We start from the raw sequence: 26,610 nt of genomic DNA on the forward strand, positions 1-26,610 counted from the left end.
CTGCTGTTCAGAGTGAATTCTTAGTGTAATGAAGATAAAGATCTCCCTTGATATAAAAGCCTATCATTTTTAAGACCTGTATTCTCCCAGGGATATTGCATCCTATCCAATTCTGGAACACCACAGTTTCTAAAGAATCAAAGATGGGGTTGATTCAAAAGCAATAAAGAAGCTCACTAAGCATCAGTTGACTACAAAACTTATTTATTTCTAGATCAGATTGATATGCAAGCTGCTGTTTAAGGGACATTATTCAGGAAATGTGGGATAAGAAAAGGATGTGGGTATGTCGTGCAAAAACAAAGGGTGCCCAGGCTGAGTGTTGCCCAGGCATCCTCTGCCCCACATTGGATAGGCTTTTTTAGGGGAAATAGACAAGAATCATAAAGAATGAGGAGACACAAATGGATTGCAGTCTAGAGATCCCAATCTACTGAGGTATTAGAATTTAGAGATGTTAAAAATGGAAGTAACCGAAATAGAAGGAAACTTTCTGTTTTTGTTGAATTGATCATATTTCTTTGACCTACCTGGACATCATAAGGTGGCACTCCCTTTCCCATTGATCCAGGTTTAATTTCTTGACCTTTCTGATTGGCACAGATTATTCCCTGTCAAGAGAAAACATTTTTAGTAGCATACTAAGATCCCTCTCTCTTTTTCTAACCTACTCCAAGGGTAGAGAAGCATAGTAGAATAGCCAGAGGGTTGGCCTCAAAGTCAGGAAGATGTGGATTCAAATCTCACCCTTGCTACATATTGGTCTGTGTGACCCTGGGCAAGTTACTTAACCTCCTAGTGTTCTAGGCAACTCTCTAAGATTGTAAGTTGCAGAAAAGGTGTGGACCTGCTTTGGTAGAAGGAGTTTCCTAACCTGGGAGTTCTCTGTGCTAAGGAAATCATAGACCCAGCCCCTTTGCCCAAGGATAAGGTTTACTTTTTGCATCCTCTTACATAATGACACAGAAAGTTTAGATATCAGCTTGACAGACTTCCCCAGGGATCTCTCCCAGCTCATTTTCTGAGCCCCTTTCTTATAAACTGAGGGATGAAGATAGTTAGCTGTAGCTAAGGGCAGTTAACTAGGCCATTCTTTGTTGTTTGTTGAAGAGTTGTATGTGATTCTTTACAACCACATTTGGGATTTATTTTCCTTCCTTCCTTCCTTCCTTCCTTCCTTCCTTCCTTCCTTCCTTCCTTCCTTCCTTCCTTCCTTCCTTCCTTCTTTCTGTAGCAGTCCAGACCATAGGCATTATGGAGAGACAAGGAATGTGAGTGAGCTCATGGCCATCCTGTGCATGGCAATAAATTTTATTGCCAGCGTGGCTGAAGTTTAGGCGCGAAACCTGGCTTTCCTTTGTCTCACTCTCCCGGGGATAATAACCCCACCTTCACCTTGTCATAAGTTGCATTATCCAATGGGAATACCCCAGGTAACTCATCCATATGTATTGAGGTATCATATAACTGTTCAATATGTATTGAGCTGTCAAGACTATAAATAAACGAGCCCCAGTAAGCTCCGCCCACTTGAAGAGCATTCCCAGGTTTGATAAGGAACATCTTCTCCCCTGTCTCTCTCTCTCTTCTCTATCTTTCTCACTAAGGCCTGCCTGCCTTACTTCCTCTCTTTCTCCTAATGCTACCTAGCATTATCTACCTCCTTCAGTTTCTGATCTCCTTTCCATCTGAGCTAGCATTATCCTCTGACCAGTATGGTGTTAAATCGAGATCATTGGGTGGTTTTAGCCTGAATAGTCACACTCAGTGGTCGGAGCTTAGCTGTGGCTCATACAAATAATATTTGTCTACTGACTCGGTTATTCACATCTCTAAAGTCGGCTCGTTCACGCCCTTCGCGGGATCAATACTTCTACTCTATCTCTATCCTCTCTTTCACCCCTTGCAGCCTCTTGCAGGCCGGGAGGCTACACTTTCCTTCCTTCCTTCCTTCCTTCCTTCCTTCCTTCCTTCCTTCCTTCCTTCCTTCCTTCCTTCCTTCCTTCCTTCCTTCCTTCCTTCCTTCCTTCCTTCCTTCCTTCCTTCTCAGAAGGGTCTGAGGCCAGATTTGAACCTAGGACCTCCTATCTCTAGGCCTCACTCTCAATACACTGAGTCACCTAGCTGCCCCTCATTTGGAATTTTCTTGGTAAAGATATTGGGATAGCTTGTCATTTCCTTTTCCATGTCCATTTCACTTTAAAGACAAGGAACTGAGGTAAGCCGAGTTGAGTGATTTATTCAGGGTCACACAACTAATAAGTGTCTAAAGCCAGATGTGAACTCAGGAAGATGAGTATTCTTGACCAGTCCTGGCACTCTGTCCACTGTGTCACCTAGCTGCCCAAATCATACTTACGTGAGGGAAAATAGAAGGGTGAACATTTATACAGCAGAAGTTGACAAAAGCTAGAAATTAAGGCTTAGTTTATTACTTTTGTTGTCTAGACTTAAGAAAGTAATGGGGAAAATGTTAATAAGTCACATTAGATGTGAAAATTATCATTCATACATTTTTTGGGGAGCTGCTTGATCACCATTGCATATAGGGAACGGCCAAGGGAGCAAACTCCCTCTTCTATTGCAAGGTATCACTTTCATTGAAATTTATAGTCAGAAAGAACTGCTAAAGCATTGAGGAGAAGCATGTGTTTTAAATGATTAGTTATGTGATCTGCCTAGAGTCAGAAGTGGGACTGGAACCTTGGTCTTCCTGGCTTCAAGGATAGCTCTCTCTCTGCTACACCACATCTCCCGGTTTGTCAGAGGATTAAAGAAGAGGAGAGAGGAGAATGCTCCCTACTTTCTATGTGAAAACACAATAGAGTTTCAAGGGTTCTAGTAACAATTTTGTTGCATATGGAAAGTGACTGTGGTCATTTGCACGTACCACTTCTGTCTGTCCATAGCCTTCATACAGCTCCAGTCCTGTCTGGTTCTTCCACTGTTCTCTAACTTCTGGGTTGAGTGGCTCCCCTCCAGTCAAGCAGTGCCTCAAGGTTTTGAAGCTATAGCTTAAAAGGCAGAGAAATTGTATGTGTTTATCATGAAAGCGATTTAAATTAATTATCTGTTAAGAATGAAGAGAGGCAGAAACAGAGACAAAGATACACAGAGAAAAGGGATGGAGAAGGAGGAGGGGAAGAGAGAAAGAAGGATGGAGAGAGGAAAAGAGAGAAGGGAAGGAGGGAGAAAAGAAGAGAGGAGGAGGGAGAGGGATTTAGGGGAGAAAAAAGAGGAAAGGAGGGGGAGAGGGAGGGAGGGAGGAAGGAGAGAGAGAAAGAGAGAGAGAAAGAGAGAGAGAGAGAGAGAGAGAGAGAGAGAGAGAGAGAGAGAGAGAGAGAGAGAGAGAGAGAGAGAGAGAGAGGTGAGAAAATCTTGGGAAAATTTCTAAAACAATTTGAGATTGTGTGAGACACATGGCTAAAAGGTTCATACCTTTGATACAGCATTACCTCCATAGGGCATATATCCCAAGGAGGACAAAGAAAGAGGGAACAGATGTTAATATAGTAATAGCAGTAACTTTTGTCATATCAATAATTGGAGTTAAAGTGGAGACCTAATGATTAAAGAGTGGCTGAACAAATTGTGGTAAATAAATGTAATGAAATATTATCACAGAAACAAAATATGAATATGAAGATTTCAGAGAAGCTTGTTAAGACTTATTTTGAACTGATGCAGGACAAAAAAAGCAGAACCAAGAGAATAATGTAAATGATGACCACAATAATGCAAAGAATGTGATTAAGTACTAGTCTTGAGATTTCACTGGTATAGAGAACTCCCAGATGAGGGGATTCCTTTCACCAATGTACAGGTCAACTCATTCTCTGTACCTTATGGTTTTAGCATTTGCTTGGATTAAATCACTTGCCCAATGTCACAAAGCCAATTTGTTCCAGAGGCAGGACTTAAACTGGGTCTTTCTGGACAGAACTTTTTCCACTATGCCATGATGCTTCTCAAATGCAAAGGAAGATAGCTCTAAGAGACATCAGAATTCACATTAATGAATCACCAATCTTGACTCCAGAGGTGTAAAGTTGAATCATCTCTCTCCTTTCAGTTCAGTGGTGGTGGACTATGGGTGTGAAATTCTACATATCCTGTCAGATATGATCAATATTTTGCTTTGCTTTGCTTAACTTTTTCTTTCATATGGGGAGGATTTCTGTCAGGAATAGGGTAATATTAATTAATAGGTAATATATTAATAGGTAGATTATATTAGGTAATATTAGTAAAAATTATTAAAACATTAAAACATTTTTTGAAAGAGGAAAATACAGATTTCCTACCTGAGAAGAAAATGGCTGGAGGGTGGGATGTAGAGGGGCAGGGATTTCTCTTCTTGGACTTGTTTAAGATCATTGATTTAGAAAATAGTATAACTTGACCAAACTAGAGATTGTTGGTTCTCTGCCCCACAAGGCAGGGAGTTCATAGAGAGTAAAAATAAATGATTCTGAATTACCTCTTAAGGTCTTTTTGTACAAGCATCCGGTATACAGTTGGGGCACTGCAGAGAGTGGTTATGGGGTACTTGCTGAGAGTCTAGAGAAATTATAAAAGAGAAATCAGAAGTTAAAGGTCAAGAAATCAATTCAATATTTTAAGCTTCTAAATACAATCATAGATTTAAAAATAGATGGCACCTCAGAGGCCATCTTTGTCCAAACTCCTTTAACAGATGAAGAAACCTAGGCACAGAGGTGGGAATCAATTTATCTAGTTGGAGACAGCTAGGAGGCTCAGTTGGATGGAGATCTGGACCTGGAGTCAGTAAGACCTCTGTTCAAATTCTGCCACAGACACTTGCTAGCTGTGTGAACCTGGGCAAGTCACTTAACCCCCCATTGTCTAGTCCTCACCGCTCTTCTGCCTTGGAACCAATACTTAATACTGATTCTAAGCCAGAAGCCAAGGTTTTTTTTGTTTTTTTGTTTGTTTTTTTAAAGAAATAACTAGTTACCTAGGATATTTTGCTTGAAATCCAAGCAGGACATCATTTCACCATCTTTTACATATTTACATAAAGTATAATTTCTATGTAGATATACAGAACAATATTTGTATATATAAACTAACAGAGTAGGAACTCCATCTTTGAAATGTGATGCCTTCTCTTTTGATTACCTGTAAAATCATTTCTATGTTCATGTAGTCCTGAAGTTTAATATACTGGAATTAGGATTTCATTCTTATTGATATTCTGTGAATTCTTTTAACTTGGAGTCTGTTTTTCATTTTCAATATTTCTAACAAAATTTTCCATATGATTTCTTGAAATATTTAAACAAGGTAAGGTCCTTTTCTTCACAACTTTTTGGAAATTGAAACATTCTTAAGTTTTCCATTTTTGATCTGCTTTTTGGATTTGTCATTTTTATCTGAATAGATTCCAAATTTTTTACAGTTATTTAATTTATTAGGCATTTTTTTTCTGCATCTTCTGTTGTTTTTGCTACTTCCCCTCTGCCATTGCACAGGGTTTGTTTATTTTATAGCTTCAGTGAGTACATGCTTTTCTGGCACACAATCATTTTTCAACATACATGTTTCCATAGAACCTAACAATGCGAAGCCTAAGGAGATAGTTAACAAGAACAATGGTGCTAAGTGTGGGGTCAGAGGGTAGAATCAATATGACCCAGATTTAGGTTGGGGAATCCAGAGCACAGATTTGCCAGAAGTTTTTATGCCTAGAAAAGAGGGTCCTACTAAGTGAGCATATAAGAATCCTTAAGTTTAATTTTATAAGTGGGATCTCCTGGTAATATCTTGGGGGGACAGAGTGGGACATCTGTATTAACCCTGCAAGCATGTTGCTCTCATCTATTTTTCCTGGGGAATAATCATAGCAATTACAATAATAAGGGGATGTTAATAAGGAAAATCACTTGGAGGGGGATTCAGTGGATGTTTCCATCCTTCCTGAGGGCTGCTTTGCAGTCCCCCATTTTCATGTGCGACTGTGTCAAACAGCGTGGTCTTTGATGACTCCTGGCATCCCTCAACTGAAAAAACTTGATTTTTGTTTTATTTACATTTGTGTGATAATTATAATCTTTATATTGTTTGATGTTATAATTATGACAGGGCTCTATTATTGAATATCTATAAAAATATGGCAAAAACAAATCAATATTGTACTTTTTCCACTGTTCTGTCCCCAGTTTAACCCTGTTTCAAGCAGTTAATATTTGCAACTTCTGATTATATAAAACTTATGATTGATTGCATCATTTTAAGTAATTCTCTTCCTGCTGCCTCAGTTAGTCAATTCAGACCTTTCTCAGTTTCTAGTCTCAATAACAAAACTCTTCTTACTCAAGTCTTACCCATGCCTAGTATTAGTTGTGACACTGAGAACTTTACCACATTTGGCAACAATGGCCTATTCTCCACCAACTCCTTTTTTAGAAAATTAAACTTTTCTTCCTTAAAAATTTTTTTTTAACTTTTCTTCCTGAACCCCAGCTTTGAGCATGTTTTTCCTCCAACACATCTCCCAACTCTCAATGGGTGAATTTCTTGCATCTGTGGTTAAGAATTTCTGTATATTTGCTTGCTTTTTGTGCTGCATAATGAAAAAGCTCTTGTTTGTACCAGTTTCTCAAGACCAGAAAGTCTTTGCTTCAAGTTGAGCTGTGAGGTGAAAGTAAGCAGATTTCCATAGATATTTATTTCTTTTTAATTTAAAAAATTATTCCTGAGTTTTCCCAGATGTATGCAATTCCTTCTTCACATCCATAAGTGAAAAAAAAACCGTTGTTCAGTTGTTTCAGTCATATCCTACTCTTCATAATCCCTGTCGAGGTTTTCGTGGCAGAGATACTGGAGTAGTTTGCCATTTCCATCTCCAGCTCATTTAACAGATGAGGAAACTGAGACAAGCAGGTTTAAGTAACTTTCCCAGGGTCACATAGCAAAGTAAATGTCTGAGTTCAGATTTGAACTTAGGAAGATGAGTCCTTCTGACCTCAGGACTGGCACTCTATTCATTCAACCACTTAGCTTTTTGCTAATTTTATTTCTTCCTCAATTCTTTTCCCTGTATCCATTATCTCCTTTTTTGGGATCTTGAAGAAATTCTCGTTAAATTTTCTTTTGTCGGTCATATTTGAATTTTAGGCATTTCTGATTCCATTTTTCTTCACCAATAATATTTTTTCATGTGTTAGAACTCTTCTGTGGTCTATTCATTTCTTTGAGGGCTTTTTCCTAAAATTAATTTTCTTTTGAAAGTTGTATTAGATTTGCTTCATTTTGATGTTTCCATTGTTGATCTGAGGAGGTTATTGAAAAGAATGAGATCTTTTACTTTTCTATCTTCTTGGAAGTTTTGTATTTTAAATCTAAAAAAAATCAGATTTTCATTTGAAGTAATCCTTTCCAAAGAGGTCTTACTGTGTCAGTAACTTACTGTGTCACTTAGCTCAATGGTATTTTGTCCCATATAAAAGCACATGAAAGAGAAAACGAATCCTGAGATACACAATGAGAATCCTGAGATTCAGAATAGAGTCCTGACACTTACTTAGTCCAAGTCTTTACTTTGCAGATGATAAAACAAATTTGAAGGGGTAAAATAATTTGTTGAAGGTCACCTAACTTATTGATTGAAGAAATAGAATCTTGGATGACAGCATCATAGATTTAGGGTTGAAAGGGACCTTTAGTGCTAGAAGGGATCTTTTAGACATCATCTGCTCTAATACCTTTTTGGGGGGTTAATAGCTAAGAAAACTGAAGCCAAATACATCAAATGCCTTGCACAAATTCACTGAGATGGTAAAGCTTGTATTGTCTGACTCCCAAATCCAGTATTGTTTTCACTCTACATATATCACACTAACCCAGATTTCCAGAGTCTGAATTCCAGTTCTTTTCTTTATAGCACCTACTTTTTTCTTTTTCTCACTTAGATTTTAGATTTTTCATTAGGAAATCTGTTATTCAGAGATTTTCACTAGGAGATTTTTCATTTCGAGATTTTCATTAGATTTCTGTTTCATCTCCTTTGATTTTTAGATGAGTTCATCCTGCAAATATTTGGTTTGCCCATTCTAATTGTTTAGTTTTTGCTGCTGCTATCTCATTCAGTAGTTACATACTCATTATGATCACACAGCACTTTATCTTGGTGAGGGCAATCAGAATATTATCCATTTGGAGCAGGTAGGGGACTCATAGCTCATTATCTAATTCCTCATTTTTCTAGCGAGGAACCTGAGGGCCAAAGAGATTAGATGACACTGGCTTCTTTGCTATTCTTTTCACAAGACAGATTCCAGGCATTTTCTCTGGTTGTCCCCCATGCCTGGAATCCTCTGTCTCCTTATCGCCAACTCCTGGTTTCCCTGAAGTCCCAGCTAAAATCCCATCTTCAATAAGAAACATTTTTTATGCCCCTGAAGACTAGTTCCTCCAGTGTATTGATATTTTATCCTGTATTTATCGTGTTTGTATGTAGTCATTGGCCTGTTATCTTCCCTATTAGACTCTGAGCTTCTTGAGAGCAGGAACTATTTTCTGCTTTTCTTTGTATCCCAGTCCTTAGCCCAGTATCTGGCACATAATAGACACTTAAGAATACTTAAATATAGACACTTAAAAAAACTGACTTGCCCCAGGTTATATCAGTACTAGGTAACAGTCAAGATTTGAATCAAGGTCATGGGACACCAGTGCTAGTGGTCTTTCCATCAGTTCATCTTTTCTTACTGAAGCCCTGAGTCATGTACTGATGTTGCTTGAGCTACATAATAAGGTGGGGTAGAAGCAGGAAAAGTCCCAGTTTTTCTAGAGCTTAGGCTTATCTTCAGATTCTGAAACTACTCTGCTTCAACAGGTACCACCGTGTAGAATTATGGGGCAAAACTCTTCCTGGGGCACATACAGTTCTTGTATTTAATGACATATGATGGATTCTCATTTTTAATGTTCCACAAGGGAAAATAACTGCCCTTTGTCACGTTTTTTAAGGGGTTAATGAAATCTCAGCCATCTGATACCTTAGTCTAGCCCTACTTGCTTGAGAAGGAGGACTAAGCCTGGTATTTGTGAAGCAGGATCAAATTCATGGATTAGCACAGTGAGAATGAGAGAATGGGTAGAGAAGGCTTTTTTGGGGGCAAAGAACCTAGGATCTTGCTGGACTGAAAGGTCTAGCTTGGCTACCCATTGTCTTTGATTCATTGAAGCATAATCAAAATACTTGTTTACATTTAAGATTCCTTAGTCAATTTCTTAGAACCAAGCCCTTAAACTACCACAATGATCATATTAGTAAATCTTGAGCAATTAAATGAGGAGGACAGATTTCACGCTTGAGAAAGCTGTGGGTGTTCCCTTGTTAGGAAATTAAAGAAATGCATTCACTAGTGAAGTCCTTAGAGGCTTCACAGGGTAAACAAGAGTAAATTGCATAAACCCAAGAAACTCTGTCTCCTTATTTGTGGTTATGTGAGTGACACGGGGACGTCCAAAGGGTTTGCACCAGGAGGCAGGTGGGGAGGTTGTAACATACATCTAAGAAGATATCCGTATTAAACTGGGCCATGCGGTGCACGAAGACACAGGATCCTTGAAGCCAGGTCGAAAAGACACTACCAATGGCAGCCTTCACCCAGCCAGTGTCAGACATGTTCCACATGATATCTGAAGGTTTCAAATCCAACCAGTATCTAAACAACATCAAGGAGGAAAAAAGAACCATGAAAACATCCCTCCGTGAATTAGCTTCGAAGTGTCTCCTCTCCTGAGAGCCGATCACACTGTATATCTAAACAATGGAAGCAGCTCTGGTGGAATCTCAAACTATACCTTCCACAAAGAGTGTACCCAATACCAAGGCTGCTCTGTGAGTGCTGGGCCATTTTGGGAGAACCGGTTGTTCCACTGGTAAAATAGATAGCCATTGGTTCCCGGCTTGCTGTCTTCACGCAGTTATGTTCTTCAGAGGCTGATCTGTAAAACGTGACAAAGACAGAGAATGGCTGAAGTTGAGGGATCAGTTTAATGCTGACCCTTTGGTTTTGACATTGATAAATTGTGATAGATTGTACACTATGGACAGTTTTGGAAGCATTTCCCCATATAAGATTTTATTTGACCTGGATGATTATTGGTGGGTCAATAACTCAATGATGTTTCAGCCCTATGTAACCAGTCATTACTCCCTCCTAGCTTTAATCTTCAAGCAGGACTAGACTCCTGATGTTGATCTAGCACCTCCCTTTAATATCTTGCTTAGGAAACATTTACATTTACATTGCCACTGCCATTTTGAAAGGATGACAGTTTTGAGGATTGTAGGTGGTTTAATGAAGAGAATGAATCGGATTGGGGGAAAACTTGAATTTGAATCTTACCTTGGAAACTTACAAGATATTTGATCCTACTAAAAATGTAAGTTTGGGACTTGGTGGTGATTTAGTTCTGGGAATCAGAATTTTAGAAAGGTCATTGATAAGTTGGAAATCACCTAGGAGAGGAAAAATTGCATGGCAGCCAGGATGGTGAAGGGTCACAAGATCATGCCATCTGAGGATCAGTAGAAAGAACTGAGGATGTTTAACTTGGAGGAGAAAAGACTTGGGGGCAGGGGTTGGGTATGAGTCAAGTCTTTATGTATTTAGCTTCACCTTCCCTTCCCTTCCCTTCCCTTCCCTTCCCTTCCCTTCCCTTCCCTTCCCTTCCCTTCCCTTCCCTTGCCTTCCCTTCCCTTGCCTTCCCTTCCCTTGCCTTCCCTTGCCTTCCCTTCCCTTGCCTTCCCTTCCCTTCCCTTCCCTTGCCTTCCCTTCCCTTGCCTTCCCTTCCCTTGCCTTCCCTTCCCTTGCCTTCCCTTCCCTTCCCTTGCCTTCCCTTGCCTTCCCTTGCCTTCCCTTCCCTTCCCTTGCCTTCCCTTCCCTTGCCTTCCCTTCCCTTGCCTTCCCTTCCCTTGCCTTCCCTTGCCTTCCCTTGCCTTCCCTTCCCTTCCCTTCCCTTCCCTTCCCTTCCCTTCCCTTCCCTTCCCTTCCCTTCCCTTGCCTTCCCTTCCCTTCCCTTCCCTTCCCTTGCCTTCCCTTCCCTTCCCTTCCCTTCCCTTGCCTTCCCTTCCCTTCCCTTGCCTTCCCTTGCCTTCCCTTCCCTTCCCTTCCCTTGCCTTCCCTTCCCTTGCCTTCCCTTCCCTTCCCTTGCCTTCCCTTGCCTTCCCTTCCCTTCCCTTCCCTTCCCTTCCCTTGCCTTCCCTTGCCTTCCCTTCCCTTCCCTTCCCTTCCCTTCCCTTCCCTTCCCTTCCCTTGCCTTCCCTTCCCTTCCCTTCCCTTGCCTTCCCTTCCCTTGCCTTCCCTTGCCTTCCCTTCCCTTGCCTTCCCTTCCCTTCCCTTCCCTTCCCTTCCCTTCCCTTCCCTTCCCTTCCCTTCCCTTCCCTTCCCTTGCCTTCCCTTCCCTTCCCTTCCCTTCCCTTCCCTTGCCTTCCCTTGCCTTCCCTTCCCTTCCCTTCCCTTCCCTTCCCTTCCCTTCCCTTGCCTTCCCTTCCCTTCCCTTCCCTTGCCTTCCCTTCCCTTGCCTTCCCTTCCCTTGCCTTCCCTTCCCTTCCCTTGCCTTCCCTTGCCTTCCCTTCCCTTCCCTTCCCTTCCCTTCCCTTCCCTTCCCTTCCCTTCCCTTCCCTTCCCTTCCCTTCCCTTCCCTTCCCTTCCCTTCCCTTCCCTTCCCTTCCCTTCCCTTCCCTTCCCTTCCCTTCCCTTCCCTTCCCTTGTCTTGCCTTCCCTTCCCTTGTCTTCCCTTCCCTTCACTTGTCTTGCCTTCCCTTCCCTTGTCTTGCCTTCCCTTCCCTTGTCTTGCCTTCCCTTCCCTTGTCTTGCCTTCCCTTCCCTTGTCTTGCCTTCCCTTCTCTCCCCTTCTCTTCCCTTCTCTCCCCTCCCCTTCCCTTCCCTTTTCTTTTCTTCCACAAACTTTTTTTTATTACAAACTTAATATAAATCTCAACGCGTATTAACCTAATAAACAAAATGAGAAATTTCATCCAAAATGAAGCAAACAAAAAAGCCCCCAAATTCTTCCATCTGATAAAAGACTGAGTCCCAAAGGTAAAAAGTTGTGACAAAGTAATCGATTCATCAGTTGTAGATCCTTAATAAATATATTGTAGCTTAGATTGGATTAGAAGGGAAGTGATGGAATCTCCAACCTTAGAGTTCAAAGAATCTCAGAATTTCAGAGTTCAATTTCAGCACTTAACTAATCCAGTCTACATAACATGAAGAAACACCACAACATATTCAACTGGCTATATATTCTTTACTTGAAAACTTACAATAAAGGGAAAGCCATTTCTTCCCAAAGTCATCCATTCAGCCAATAGATGTAACAGGACATTTCTCTTTACATGAAACCTAAATTTGCCTCTTTCTACGTTCTTACCCTTGTTCCTAGTTCCATCCCATGGAGTCAAATTCTAATAATGGGTCTTTCACAGAATGATCCTTTGCATGCTTGAAAAAGTCCTCCAAGAAGAGGCATCCTAGAGCTAATCCTATTTGAAGTTCCTATGTATTGTCAATTCATTTCTTTTTGATTCAGTAAAATTAAGCACCTACTATGTAGGAGGTACTATGTTAAGGAAACAAGCAGCTGTCTATTCTGGATAGTTTGTACATTCACTTGGTTTCTAAGATTTTTTTAGCTTCCTTCTTTTTCTGTGGTTCAATAGGTTCTATTATATGGCTCTGGTGAGGGTACCAAAGCAATTTAGAGAATCTTCAAGTCAGTCCACACAAGGGGAAATCTTCTTAATTCTTTCCTTGTTCATATATCTGATATTATAGCTCAGATCCAGAAAGTACTCACTTAAATATCTCATTGAAGTTTAGCCATCCATTGCGACTATTTTCTGACACCAGAATCTTGGTTTTCAAAGCAGGGCAGTTGGATACGATAGAATCCACAGCTGGGGCTACCTCATCACTAGCGACAATACATTTGGCCTTGGATGCCTGTAGCCTGTAGAGAATGTCCTTGGCAGTCAGTTGGATTGTCCCAGGCATGAAGACAAGTCCTGCAAAACCCGAGAATGCACATCCAAGTACATAATCTGAATCATCTTAACTTCTCCCGAGTGTCAGGTGGATTTGGATTGAGGGCATTATGTCATTCTAAGAAGGGTATTCTGTATTTATTTTTGGGGGGTGGGGGTGGGGAGAGAAACAGTGCCCTATCTCCCTGCTCTTCAGCCAACGACAGACAGGTTTTGAGGTCCTTGTGTTAGAAACAGGATTATGGGACAAGAAGAAAAATGTTAGAAGAAGCCAAATGTGTTTTAGAGAAGGGAAATAACCACTAAACTGGACCAGAAAATCAAGTAACAGAAACTGAATGACAAAACAGTATTAGTTCTCCTTTAAACCAAATGGAGAGGAGAACTTGGGTTTAATTGCTCAAAAGATTCCTATATTCTCTTGGACTTCATTTAAAACTAATTATAATACCAAGTATTTATTGCAGAATCAATATATTCTTTATGAGCTTGAAGATAGAGTAAGAAAAAAACCTCTGAGAAAGCATCTCTCCCATATTTTTTTTCAGAAAGGATAGAACATTGCATATATCAGTCTTCTTGATGTGTTGATTAGTTTTTTCTGAAAATTTCCTCTTTTTTTCTTTAATTCTCTAAGGGATGTCACTTTTGGAGTTGAAGGCAAAGAGTAGAGAGGGAAATAAAGTCAATATAGAAACAAAAATGAACCTGATATATTAAAAATATCTCAGAGGATATGAATATCAGGAAAAATATAAAATTATTTATTGCTCATACTAATTTGTATATTAGTCAGAGATAATTATTGTTATAGAATCATTGATATTGTGTGAGTCTATAGGATTATAGAAACATAGTTTTAGAGCTGGATGAGACAAGCCTTTTACAGATGAAGAAAATGAAGCCCAGAGAGGTTAGTGACTTGTCCAAGGTCATACAGGTAATAAAAGATGGGGCCAAAAACTAAAGGCCTCTGATACCAGAGACAACACCTATCCCACCATACATGCTTCCTCTCACTGACATTGGCCAATGTGGATATTAGTGGAGAGGAAGAGAATAGAATTTAAAATCTGAAGTCTGATTTATCTTGTATATGGCTTGTCTGTAGATACTTGTTTGTATGTAGTCTCCCCCATTAGATGGCAAGCTCCTTAAGCAGGGGCTGTCTTTTGCCTCTTTTTGTATTTTTAGCACAGTGCCTGACACACAACAGACACTTAATAAATTGATTAATTAATTAATAAAATAAGTTGATTAATTGAAGAACTCTGTGATATTGGACAAGTCACTTAAACTTCACCTTTCTCATTATAAAATATGAAGATTAGACTGAAAGATCATATTGAAAAATCATATCATAGACTGAAAAATGACTCTAGAAAGTTATCTAGTCCAACAATTGAGGCTTAGAGAGCTAAGTTACTTGCGTAAGGGAGTAAGCAGTCAAACTAGAATCCAAACCCAGGGCTGATCCTGGCTCCTTACAACTCTAAAACCGTATAATAAAAAATCCTATCAGATTTTTAGTTTTAACTTGAAATTCTATTTACTAACAATAGCTGATATTTACATAACAATTTAATATTTACAAAACACATTTTTCATAACAATCTTGGGTTGTGAGTAATGCAAATGCTATCTCCATTTTACTGAGAGAGAAACTAAGGTTCCTAGGGGTTGAATGACTTATCCAAGGTTGCATCCCTAACAAGGGGCAGACCTTGGCCTTAAGTCTCTTTCTTTGAATTCTGTCCTTCACTCTTTCAAACATGTCATAGCTGCATCCCCATTTAGTAAAGTATTTGATTGTGCAACACATAACAAGAGAGTTTATTATAACATTAGTTTTATAAAGAGGAATTTGTGGATAAATGTCCAGTTATATAACATGAATATTGGCAATTAATTAATTCAATGATGGTTTTTTATTTAGATAACTAGAATGCCTTTTAAAAAAATAATAGGCCATTTTGTTATTTGATATATTACCTCTTGTTGCTTTCAACTCTTTGATGTGGCCCTTTATCTTAGGAATGTTAATATCACTGACCTGTTCGCATACAAGCCACATTGACCAGCCACCACTCTGGAATTCTGGGTAGAATCACAGCAACTCTCTCTCCTCTCTGGAGGTCACATGAGCTGGAGAGGGCATTGGCTACTTTGCGGGATAAGAGACCCAGCTCTCCAAAGTTCCATTTCACCTCTGCTCCTTTGCCGTTAGTCCACCAGAGCGCTGGGTTGGGAGGGCGCTCTCCTTTCTGCCCAGTGAAACAAGACAAAGGAATGTGAAGGCTACATGCCTAGGTCTATAATAGAACCTTTAATGATTGGAACAGCAAAACAGGGCTTGGTTTATTGTTTTGTTGATTGCCTAGACTTAAGAAAGTGATGGGGGAAATGTTAATAATGAAGATTAAATTTTTTTTCTTCTAAAGTCCAGTTGTTAAACAATTACCAACCCCTCTGAATGGAGGGGACAGCCATCTTCAGTGAGATAGTTTAGTCCAGACAGAAGAAGGGAAGGTGAATTAATGAAGCTTGAGAAGCAGAGGTATCCTGGGTATTCTATGATTCCATGATATGATGCATCTAATGCCCCGTTATCTCAAAGAGAATCTTCAAATTCTTGAGATGAAAGGAATCTTAGAGATGCTATAGTCCCACTTCCCACACAAACTTTCTGCTAGGTTTAACAGATTGTCACTTCATTCTTCCTTGAAAGTAATGCCAATCCACATAACATGAAAGTAGAGGCTTGGTTTAAATGGACAATTTTGTATTTATCTTCAGTCAACTTCTGAAGGGTTCATCAATGGATAATTTTAAAAAATCATATTTGCCTTTATGATATAATATAATATAATAATTGCTATAGGTTTGGAAGAGATGAGAATTATGAAGACATTAAGACACCAAGGGACACTTCTGAATTGTGGTTCATTGATTAGATATTATTACATGGTACCCTCTGAGCCCATCTTCAAACTGTGTTCCATACCACTGTCCCTTCCCCACCCCACCCCCCACTTTTCACTATTTTTTCCCCAAGTTGAAATATTCCTAGTTGTGGTTCCATTGAAGAGTGAATCATAGGATCCCAGAACCTGAGCTGGAAGGTCCTCAGAAGCCATTGAACTCAACCTCCTTATTTCACAAATGAGGACAATCAGGCTAAGTGAAGTTAAATGACTTCCCCAAGATAATAAATAGTAAGTTTCAGAGTTGGAAATTTGAACTTGGATCCTCTCACTCCAGTGTCAGGGTTCTTTCCATTGGAGTCAGTATTGAGGTAGACAAAGATCTATGTTATTACCAAATACAATACCTCTTACCTTTTCCAGCTGAGCCCAAACATCCAGTACATCCCCAGCAAAGTTAAAGTGGTCTGGCAAGTCCCGTTCACAGCGATTTATAGCTTCAAAGTCAGAAAGATTCAGAGGAGCCCAAACCTGGGAGCCTTGATGAAAATACCTCCCAGGTAACTTTGGACTCCCGACGAACCTGAACATCTGTAACTGGAATAAAATCTTCATGATGGCAAGACGGATTTTTTGATAAGAAGAGTGGAGAGAATTTCAGGCCCTCTATCTCATGCAATGTGTTCAGAGGTGGCTTATGGTTCCATACCACCTATAGATGTTGAACACCACTCACCCCCTTTTTCTTCTCTCTTGAGTTTGGATAACCTAGAACGTGTCCAGACAAAGGTAACCAAGTTGGTGATGGACCTTGAGACCATTCTGTATAAGGATCAATCAATCAATCAATCAATCAACATTTTAAATCAACTTACTATGTTCCAGGCACTGGGCTAAGCTCTGGGGCAGGGGTCCCCAAACTACAGCGCATGGGCCATATGCAGCCCCCTGAGGCCATGTATCCGGCCCCCTCCACACTTCCAGAAGAGGCACCTCTTTCATTGGTGGTCAGTGAGAGGAGCACTGTATGTGGCAGCACCACAAAGTGCAGTGTTGCTCACGTACAGGACTACTTCCCATGACATAATACTTTGTGTGGCACCTTATTCTGAGAGTAACTGAACAAGAACGAGGCGCCCCGCAAAGGATTATGTGGCTGCACAATGGAAGATGTCAGCATGGTGAGCGGCAATCTGGGGGGAGGAGATTCTGCACTGTGTATACTGCTGCCCAGTATAGTGGTGGCAATGATGGGTTTGTGCAAGGTGTGACAGACCCATCACAGCCAGTGCTGCAGCATCCGCTATCTCAGACAGCAGTATACAGATTTGTTCATAGTTTTTTTTTATAGTCAGGCCCTCCAACGGTCTGAGGAACAGTGAACTGGCCCCCGTATAAAAAGTTTGGGGACCCCTGCTCTGGGGAAACAAAAAGATGCAAAAGCCAGTCCCTGCCCTTAAGGAATTTATAATCTAAAGGAGGAGATAACACATGCAAACAAATATATGCAAAGCAAGCTATAGATAGGATAAGTAGGAAATAAAATAACACTAGGATTAAGAGGTATTGGGGGACTGTTTCCTATAAAATGTGGGATTTTGGTTGGGAATTAAAGGAAGCCAAGGAAGTTCATAGCCAGAGTTGAAGAGGGAGAACATTCCAGGCATGGGAAACAGCTAGAGAAGATGTCTGGAGCTGAGAGATGAATTGTCTTGTTCCTGAAACAGTTAGGAGGCCATGATCACTGGATCAAAGACCACATGCCAAGGAGTAAGAAGACTGGAAAGGTAGGAACGGGCTAGGTTATGAAGGGTTTTGAGTGCCAAACAGAGCATTTTGTATTTGTTCCGAGAGGCAATAGAGAGCCATGAGGATCATTTGAAAGAGCCTGGGGTGTTAAGCAAAGAGAAAAAAAAATTCAGGAGATTTATGACAACTGTCTAGGCATTTGAGGGACTGCCATATGAAAGAGGCTTTAGGCTTGTTTTGTGTGGCTTTGGGGGAGATGATGACCATGGGGTGGAATTTACAAAGAGGCACATTTTGCTTTGGTGTAAGGCTAAACTTAACAAGGAGAGTAATTGCACATAGAAAGAGCTACTTTGAAAGGTAGAGAGTTGCCTCTTCCTTGTAGTCTTCAAGTGGATGTGAATGACCACAGTACTTGTTGGGGATGATGGGGAAGGTCTTCTCAGATAGGTACGGGTTGAACTGGATGAGGTCCCTTCTGGTTCCAGCATACTGTGTTTCTCTGACTTTTGCACTAAGTTTCTAACCTCCCCCTGTTTCTAGTCTCTTCCACTTCCAATTCCTTCTTCAAACTATAAGACTAACCTGCCTGAAACAGTGTTTTGCACATGCACCCTTTCTTCAGCCTCACATCCTTCTTACTAAACTTTCAAGGGATTTCCATTGCATCAAATTATTAAGGTCAGCATTCAAGGCCCTCCATGAACTATCTACTTTTCCAAATTTATCTCAATTCTTCTCTCCTACAGAAGCCCTATGCCTACCTTCTGAGCAAATGTTATCAACTCTTATCATGTTGTATGCATTCTTCTTGATTCTTTCACCCTCTCTTCAGAGGGTCCTTCTCCCTTCTGCTTGTCAAAACTTTATCCTCCAATTGGTAATTAAAATAGCTCAAATTCCTTTTTTTTATTAAACTTTTCTCAAATAATCCACTTTGAAACCATAGACACAATATTTTGGAGTTGGAAAGGAACCTTGGTAACTTTCTTATCCAATCTATGTCTGAACAAGAGTATCCTCTTCTACCAGACAAATGGTTATCAATTCTTTATTTGAAGATCCTCTATAAGGAGATTCTCACTCTGTCATTTGATAGATCTGTCTACATTTGAGTGACTCTAATTATTAGGAAGTTTTTCCTTTTATCAGTTCTAAATTTATATGTCTACAGCTTCTATCCATTGCTCTTACTTAATGGGGAAAGGGAAGGGGGCTAGCAATGGTAAAGAAAATTAAATCATTCCTCTTACAGATGACAATCCTTCAAATACTTGAGCACAGTTACCATGTCTTCCTTAAGTCTTCTTTTCACAAGGTCTCCAATTCCTTTAATTAATTTCTACAGGGCATGCACTTACAGCTCTTCACCATCTTGGTTGCCTGCCTCTGGATACTTTCCCACTTACCAAGATTCTTGATAGTATCTGGTGCCCAGAACTGCACACAATATGCTGGATATGGTTTTGCTAGGGCAGTGTACAGTGATACTATCACTTCCTTATTCCTCGAAGCTATTCCTCTTAATGAAGCCTGAAATTGCATTGGGATTTTTTTTCCTGGTTGATATCTCACACTATTGATTTTTGTTGAACTTACAGTCTACTAAAAACACCAGATATTTTTTCAGATAAGCCATTGTCTATCCATGCTTCCTCCATGACCCTCTCAGAACTTCTGTAGCATTTATTATTTGTACAACTTGTGTGTTTTTGGTTAGCTTTTTCCATTTGTATCCTTTCCCTTGCTATACTATGATTTCTGGAAGGGCAGGGCAGAGCTATGCTTTAAACTAGTATGGCACTCCCAACACCTTCTATATTTAGTGTTTGTTGATATTGATGGATAATGAAAAGGCTTCTATTAGACACACACTGTTTCTCCATTATCTTTCATGGAATGGAAAATCTCCTCTAGGAGCAGATGTGCTTGGGTTGTCAACAAAACTGTGTGTGCAAACAACCTAACACAAGATATAATTTGCACCAGTCCTCTGGCAATGGTGCTGCCATATGCTCTCAATGCCCAGATCTGCTTGTCCCAAAGTAGGGTGGATTGAGAACTACATCTGGCTCTGCTAATATCCACAAAAATTAAATGATGGTAACTGATGGCAGTTATTTTTATGACTAAACTACAATAATGTTGGCATAGAAAGAAGGTATTCTATATCTGAGAATAGTATGGCCTTCTTTCTAGTGAAAGGGAGAAGAGAAGAAGAAGAACAAAAAAAAAGAATGAGGTAGAGGAAAAAAATTCTAAGAGGAACTATATTTCTGATCTAACTTTCTGCTCAATCATTTTCAATCATAGTGAGTCAAAATTGGAGCTGTGGTTGGGAGCACTGACTCCCTGGTATTCTGAGGAACCCCAATCACAGTGGCAATTAATGAACAGAAATAAACAGAGGAATAAACTGGATAAATGTTGGGACTTCCAATGTAATAAGACTAAGTAGAGTGCAGTAGTTATTTGTATGATCTTCATTGGTCTTTGTCCATCTCAATGAAATGCTGAAAAGAAGCTGCTTTCAGAACCTAGAAATAATTGGGAAAATCTCATATCCCAAGGAAATTGGCATCTAACTTAGTCTAAACAGAAGAAGAAATTAGATTCATCTGCAAATCTATTTCTTGGCTTTGTTCCTCCAAGGAAGAGCTTTTTAGGTCTGTGAAACAAAAACTCTTGCTTCCATTTTCTTGATAGATTTGTTTTCCATTTCTTAACAAATTACTGGGTTAATATATTCACATTTCTGGAACTAAATATTCTAGGTTGATCTAAACTGAATTTCCATTTTCCACATACAACTAAATATTTTCCTATCAGTGCTATATGCAAAACAATTATAAAAGCGGCATTGAGTGGTGCATACATAGACTTTCCAATAACCAAATATGGATTTTGACATTTATCCAGTATTTTACTTGAACTTTAATTCTACCCCAAAATATTACTTTTTTCAATGAAGAGTCCAGTTTTCTGTAACTTAATCTCATAGTTCCTTTTTAACTGGCAATTCAACAAAAGTATTAAATAATTGACTAGCTTCAATTTGTTTGAACTATCCGATTCAAAACAGATTAGTCTCAAAAATATTGTACGGACATGGAAAAATGAATTTAGAAAGCAGCTATAGTCAATCTTTGGCCCATGATACTTTGGAATTTTGTGCCAATTAACAAAGATTTCATGATAAACCTGGTAGTGCAAGTAGTTCACTGTTTTGTATCAGCCTTTTTTTTTTTTTTTGGCAAAAGTTTTAAGTAACTCAAATAATTCAATGATAAATAAAACAAATAATTCAGTGAAATGATTTCTAAAACCAGTCAAATATAGTCAGATAATTCTTATACTTTTAAAATGGGTGATACAGGCCTGCAGGAGTTCCACTAAGTCTAAAATTCTTTTGAGAGGGCCTAATGGTTCTCATAAATCTCAGAATACTTCTTCTAGAAAATAACTTGAGATTTCTACATTGTCCTTTGCAAAAAAAGCAAAGTAGCCAGGATTGTGTCTATGCTCGAAAAAAAGTGATTGCTTTCCTGTATCAAGGATACCTCAGATTTAATGTCCTTGTCATCTAGATTCTTCTATGTATTACCCCAACAGGTTTTTCTTACCAGGAGTTGCTATTGTTGTTTCAAGAAAGCCTTTTACTCCTCCACAAGGACCCGTCTCTGTGCAAGTCAGAAACCACTGTCTTCCTTTCTCTCTGTGTCTAAATTGTTGTAGCCTGAGACTGGTGCTCAGTTGGGAGGACTGTCCTCTCTTGGGACTAGAGTTTTTGTTTGTCTGGACAACATGTGGTTAAAACCGCTTATAAGACAAAAAAGTGAGAGGAGAAAGGGAAAATGTAGGACTAGCCTCCCTTTTTGGTTCACTGCCAAAACATGAATAACATTAGGTTATTATTTTCTCAAATGGAACTGGTGATATCAAAATCCATAGGGCTCCAGTGACCTATCAGAGCCTCAATAATCATCATTATAGCACAAATTACTGTTGATTTGTGATTTTTGGCTGTTCCACATGTATCACAGATTTGCCCAATGAAGCCTAGTTAAACCACAATAATTATTCTGTTCACTGACACCATTAGAAGATATGACATGAGAAGATACAAATAATTCAGCTGCTTAGAGAAATCTAGATCTTAGAGATTTAAAAAAAAAAAACAAACTTGATATATCCCCTCTCCTCATTTCAAGTATCAGTTGCTAAAATAGAGATTGGATCTTTTTCTATTTTTTAAAAACATGTGCTCCCCAGCACTCCCCCTTCACATCTAACCTCTGAGGAAACTCACTAAATTGTTGTTGGTGATGATAGTAATATTGTTTCATAGATAAAGAAATCATCACCAATTCAGAGCCATTCCCATTTCCCCCTTCTATTTCTATTGTCATGATTCTAGTTCAGATCATCATCACCTCTTGTATGGACCAGGTTCCTGACTAGTCTCTCCGAGTCCAATCTCCCTCCTTAGAGGTCAGCTAGGTGGATAGAGTACTGAGCCTGGAGTCAAGAAGACTTGAGTTCAAATCTGGATTCAAATAGGAGCTGTGTGATCCTACACAAGCTATTTAATCACGGTCTGCCTCAGCTTCCTCAACTGTAAAAAATGGTGATAATAATAGGTCTTACCTTACAGGGTTGTTGTGTGGACTGTCAATTGTGAAAACTCATCCCTCAAATATAAAGGAGTCCTCGTTGATAGGTGGAAGACAAAATTAAAAAAAAAAGAAGAAAACACGAAAACAAACAGGAGCAGGATGTTTTGGGACATTTGATTAGAACAGCATATATATAACAGATTATATGACTTTTAAGCCAACTTGGGCTGCTACAGGCAAAATTTGTGATGCAAAGCTAAGCAAAGTGAGCCAGCAAACACCTTGGAAGGCAGAGAGTAAGTCCTCTGGCTCCCTGCAGGCTCCTGATTGGCTCTTTCTTGGTTTACTCCATGTCCTGTTCATCACTATTAGAGAGTTTTTAGAAAACAGACACATTTGTTTCAGGAGTACTATGACAGGATCAAATGAGATTAAAGTGCTCAGTATAGTGACTATGTCATAGTAGGGACTTAATAAATGCTTTTTCTTTTTCTTTCTTCTTCTCTACACTTGGTTAGGCTCATCTCTGGAAAGAAAGTAAACTGTTGTTAAGATTGTAGTTTAAGTCTTTCCAGCATGGTTGAGCCTGCCAGGGCTGTGATGAGATATCACTTTAGGATGCTGTGGTGTAATAAGACAGGAAGGGGAAGATGGGCTCTGATATTTTAATGAATTAACTAATTTTGAAATTGAACAGTGCTATTGATGACTCCAAGTCTTAGCCAGAAGCAAAAGTACACCCTTTTCTTTTAAACTTGCAGTGATGCTATATAGAATACTACAATTTACCAAGAATTGAACTTGAGAGTCACCTGAATGCTTTGACTCTTCATTTTTGCCTCTTAGTGTCCCTGGATTCTTTTAAGACTCAGTTCAAATCCCACCTTTTGCAGCTGCCTTTCCTGGTTCCCCCTGCATCCCCCCAATCGATACTGTTCTTTACCTTTTCAGAACACCTTCCACCTATTTTGTATATGCTTAAATATTATCTCAGCCATTAGAATTTATGCTCCTTATGAGCAGAGATTATGTGGGTTGCTTCCTGCCTCTAACATTTTTGCTGCGATCTACCTGGCATATAATAGCTATTGTCCTTCATTCTAGAAGAGAACTGAAGTGACATCAAATGATGACTTGCACATAAATTGAATTTAAGTGAGGCAGAGTTGTTCTAAGTGGTCAGAGTCATCTAAGTCCAGTGGTAAAACAAAAGTCAAGATGCCTGGTGATGGCTCAGGATGCAATGGATGGCTTTAGCATCTTTGATGTCTGACCAGAGTCTAAGCTCTCCAACAGCTCTACTTCAGTGCTTCCTGGCCATTGGAACAAATTGTTCTCATTTTCCCCTTCTGCCAGGGGAAGCCTTTATCTGCTTGGGGTAGATATCTCCCTAACTGACCAGTGTGTTCAAGGTTTTTTTTTTTCTTTTAAACCCTTACCTTTCATCTTGGAATCAATACTGTGTATTGCTTCCAAGGCAGAAGAATGTTAAGGGCTAGGCAATGGGTGTCAAGTGACTTGCCCAGGGTCACACAGCTAGGAAGTGTCTGAGGTCAGATTTGAACCCAGGACCTCCCATCTCTTGGCCTGGCTCTCAATCCACTGAGCAACCCAGCTGCCCCCTGTTCAAGGTCTTTTGATTACCCTCAGCCTGGCTTAGCTCTTCTGCTGAGATTTTACCAATCTGTGATCACTGTGCATGCTACAAAAGCAGTCCTAAAAAGAGCTTGGCAAGCCCTCACACTAGAGATCCTAATTTCCCCTAAACACATCATACATCCCACCCAGGAACAGTAGAGAGAGCATTAGGCTTGGAATCAGGAAGACTCATCTTCATGAGTTCAAATGGAGCCTCAGACATTTACCAGCTGTGTGACCTTTGGCAAATCATTTAATTCAGGCAAATAAAGACCTAATAAATGCTAATTGATTGACAGAGTATCAGTGGAGTGAGGCACATAGTGACCAAGAGTAGATGACAACACTTTATCAACTAAGAATTGGGAGGAAAGTGGGATAAAAGATGTCATGAGAGATAAGCATCTCCATAAATGCATCTGTTTCCCATGTTCAATTACTTCTTTTGGATTTGCTTTGATTGTGCCCCATATCTTATCATTTCTTCTCACTTGGCATTGACATCATCCTTTGTTTTTACTTTTTCTTTCCTGGAACCCAGCTTCCATGTTACTTGCCATCTGCACGCCATGTTGTTTGCACTGTGTCAAACAACCTCATTCTTTGCTCACTGAAAATTCAGACTTTGCCCCAGGGAAAATGGGTTCTGTCAGATGAATTTATGCTTAATTAAAAAAAAAACCCGCACACTTTTCATCTTAGAATCAATACTGTGTATTGGTTCATAGATGGATCCTACATCAGCAACCGGTTGTTTTCTCTGTTTCCCAATCCAAACTTTATCTCTTCATGAAATGATATGTGTAGCAGGTATGGAAAAAAAACCTCCTCTCTCAGCTCTACTCCTAGATATGAAAGAGTATTAGAACTTCAAAGAGAAGATGGAGATGTTGAGCTACACACAGATTCTGTGGAGAATCCTGTGCATCCGTGTAGCCCTTAGAAAGACACATTTACACAGAGGAATGGGGAGTCACTGAGCCATGGTGGGGCACCTGTGAACCTTTCCCTTGCCTGCTGGAGAAGTTGGCATAGCAGAGAACAGCAGGCATTAATGAACCATCTAAACGTATCTTCTTTAAAAAAAACATTATCTTAGAATTGATATTAAGTATCAGTTCCAAGGCAGAAGAGTGTAGACCTCTGCTACTCTGAGTCATGTAGAATATATGAATTTTGAAGAAGGGTGGAAACTATCAGAGGGAAGAGGGGCTTGACTCCCTGTGAAAAAGGGAGATTTTCTTAATAATCAAGGGCCTCAGATAGAAGTTCATTTTGTATTTTTTCTTTGGGTTAAATAAAACCTTTCTAGATTCACTATCTTAGTAACCTGAGTGTGTATAGGTGAGCTCAAAGTCCTTCGAGAAAGCAAGAAAGCCAGATACAGCTAGCTGTCTCTTGGGTTTTGGTTGGTAGAGACACAAATTAGCCAGAATTTGTGGGTGTCATCAGCCAGAATAATTTTGTGGGAGACATGAGCCAGATACTGTTGTTCCTGGGGTTTCTCTGAATGAGGGCACCAGCCAGAGAGATTGTGTGAGAAAAGAATCCTCCCAAATTGAATGTGGATCCTTGTGTCATGGGAAGATGCTTTGATACCAGTCATATGGGAAATCATCTGTTCCCTGAAGCCCTGCCTCCCGAAGTCTTCCTCCTCAGACTCTCTCTCCACCAAAGCTGCCACTTGGAGAGTTTGGACAGAAGCCACTGAACCTTGCTCACCTAAGGCCCATGTGGCTGCTTGAGCATTTCTAGGATGTTTCTAGTCCTTATTTCAGGTGCAAGAGATAGCTGGTTCCCATCACTAAGGATAGACTTAGTCCTTGATTTCTTGCAGTGCTGATCTTACACCCTGTGGGAAACTCTTGTCTGTGTTGAAAGCTGAGATAACAAGTTGCCACAGGATTTCTCCAACCATCTAATAACCATTTTAAGGGGATCACGTGCTTCTAGTGAATAGGCTAGTGCATCTGGGACCTTGTTATAAAGGAACCCTGGGGAAAGTGTGGGCATGTAGCCTGGATCATTATTCAATCCTTTAGGGACTTTGCCTCCTTCCTAGCAAAATAAGAACCAGGTTTATTATTATAAATCTACAAGGGGAAGTCAAGAGTTGTGCCCCAGAAGGAAATTTATACTTAATCTCTTAGTCCAGTTCCTTAGTTCCTATACCAATTGATATAGATGAAAGGTTGTGAATTCTGGGATGATTAGGTACTTCTCCATCATATTTAGTTCTAACCCAAACTTTCGAAGTGGTTCATCTTTCTGTTTGTTTTACTGTCCATGAGGAGTGTATGTATGGAAGGATGAGAAGGAGATTCATGGTTTGGTTCTTTTCAGGCTTCTATTCTTGCAAAACAAATCCTCTGATTGCAGTTTATAAGATTGAGACATAGAAAGTGGTACCTGTAGTGCCTCAGGGATGATTTTGATAATAGTCAAAATGGGTTAGTTACACCTAGAGTCATGTTGATTGGTCAAAAGGAGGTTATTTCAGTCAGTGTTGAGCTAGTCAAAGGAATCTGATGATTCCCTTATTCCAGACGACATCTTTAACGTTATACAACTAATTGAGTAGCTACATCTACTGTTAATGGACTTAACCCCCCTCCCCCAACAACCTCATACCATCTGACTTAGAATCAGTTCCAAG

The 26,610-nt window shown here is 39.8% G+C and overlaps 1 protein-coding gene across 2 annotated transcripts in view; it reads right to left on the reverse strand.

The window, feature by feature from the left end:
- Window positions 1-22,753, reverse strand: part of LOC100026318 (acyl-coenzyme A synthetase ACSM4, mitochondrial-like) — a 34,684-nt gene extending 11,931 nt beyond the window's left edge. The window contains exons 1-9 of one of the 2 annotated variants that reach the window (XM_056806554.1): window positions 22,348-22,753; window positions 16,366-16,719; window positions 15,081-15,291; window positions 12,841-13,048; window positions 9,835-9,978; window positions 9,539-9,695; window positions 4,481-4,560; window positions 2,891-3,014; window positions 531-611 (exon numbers count right to left, since the gene is read on the reverse strand). In XM_056806554.1, coding sequence (XP_056662532.1) covers window positions 531-611; window positions 2,891-3,014; window positions 4,481-4,560; window positions 9,539-9,695; window positions 9,835-9,978; window positions 12,841-13,048; window positions 15,081-15,291; window positions 16,366-16,566 — 1,206 coding nt within the window. In that variant the 5' untranslated portion in view covers window positions 16,567-16,719; window positions 22,348-22,753. Of the gene's footprint in view, window positions 1-530; window positions 612-2,890; window positions 3,015-4,480; window positions 4,561-9,538; window positions 9,696-9,834; window positions 9,979-12,840; window positions 13,049-15,080; window positions 15,292-16,365; window positions 16,720-21,323 lie in introns of both variants that reach the window. The other variant, XM_056806555.1, reaches the window with a different exon arrangement.
- Between the last annotated feature and the right edge of the window lie 3,857 nt (window positions 22,754-26,610).

The sequence above is a fragment of the Monodelphis domestica genome, chromosome 7 (genome assembly GCF_027887165.1).
Source record: "Monodelphis domestica isolate mMonDom1 chromosome 7, mMonDom1.pri, whole genome shotgun sequence".
NCBI lineage: Eukaryota > Metazoa > Chordata > Mammalia > Didelphimorphia > Didelphidae > Monodelphis > Monodelphis domestica.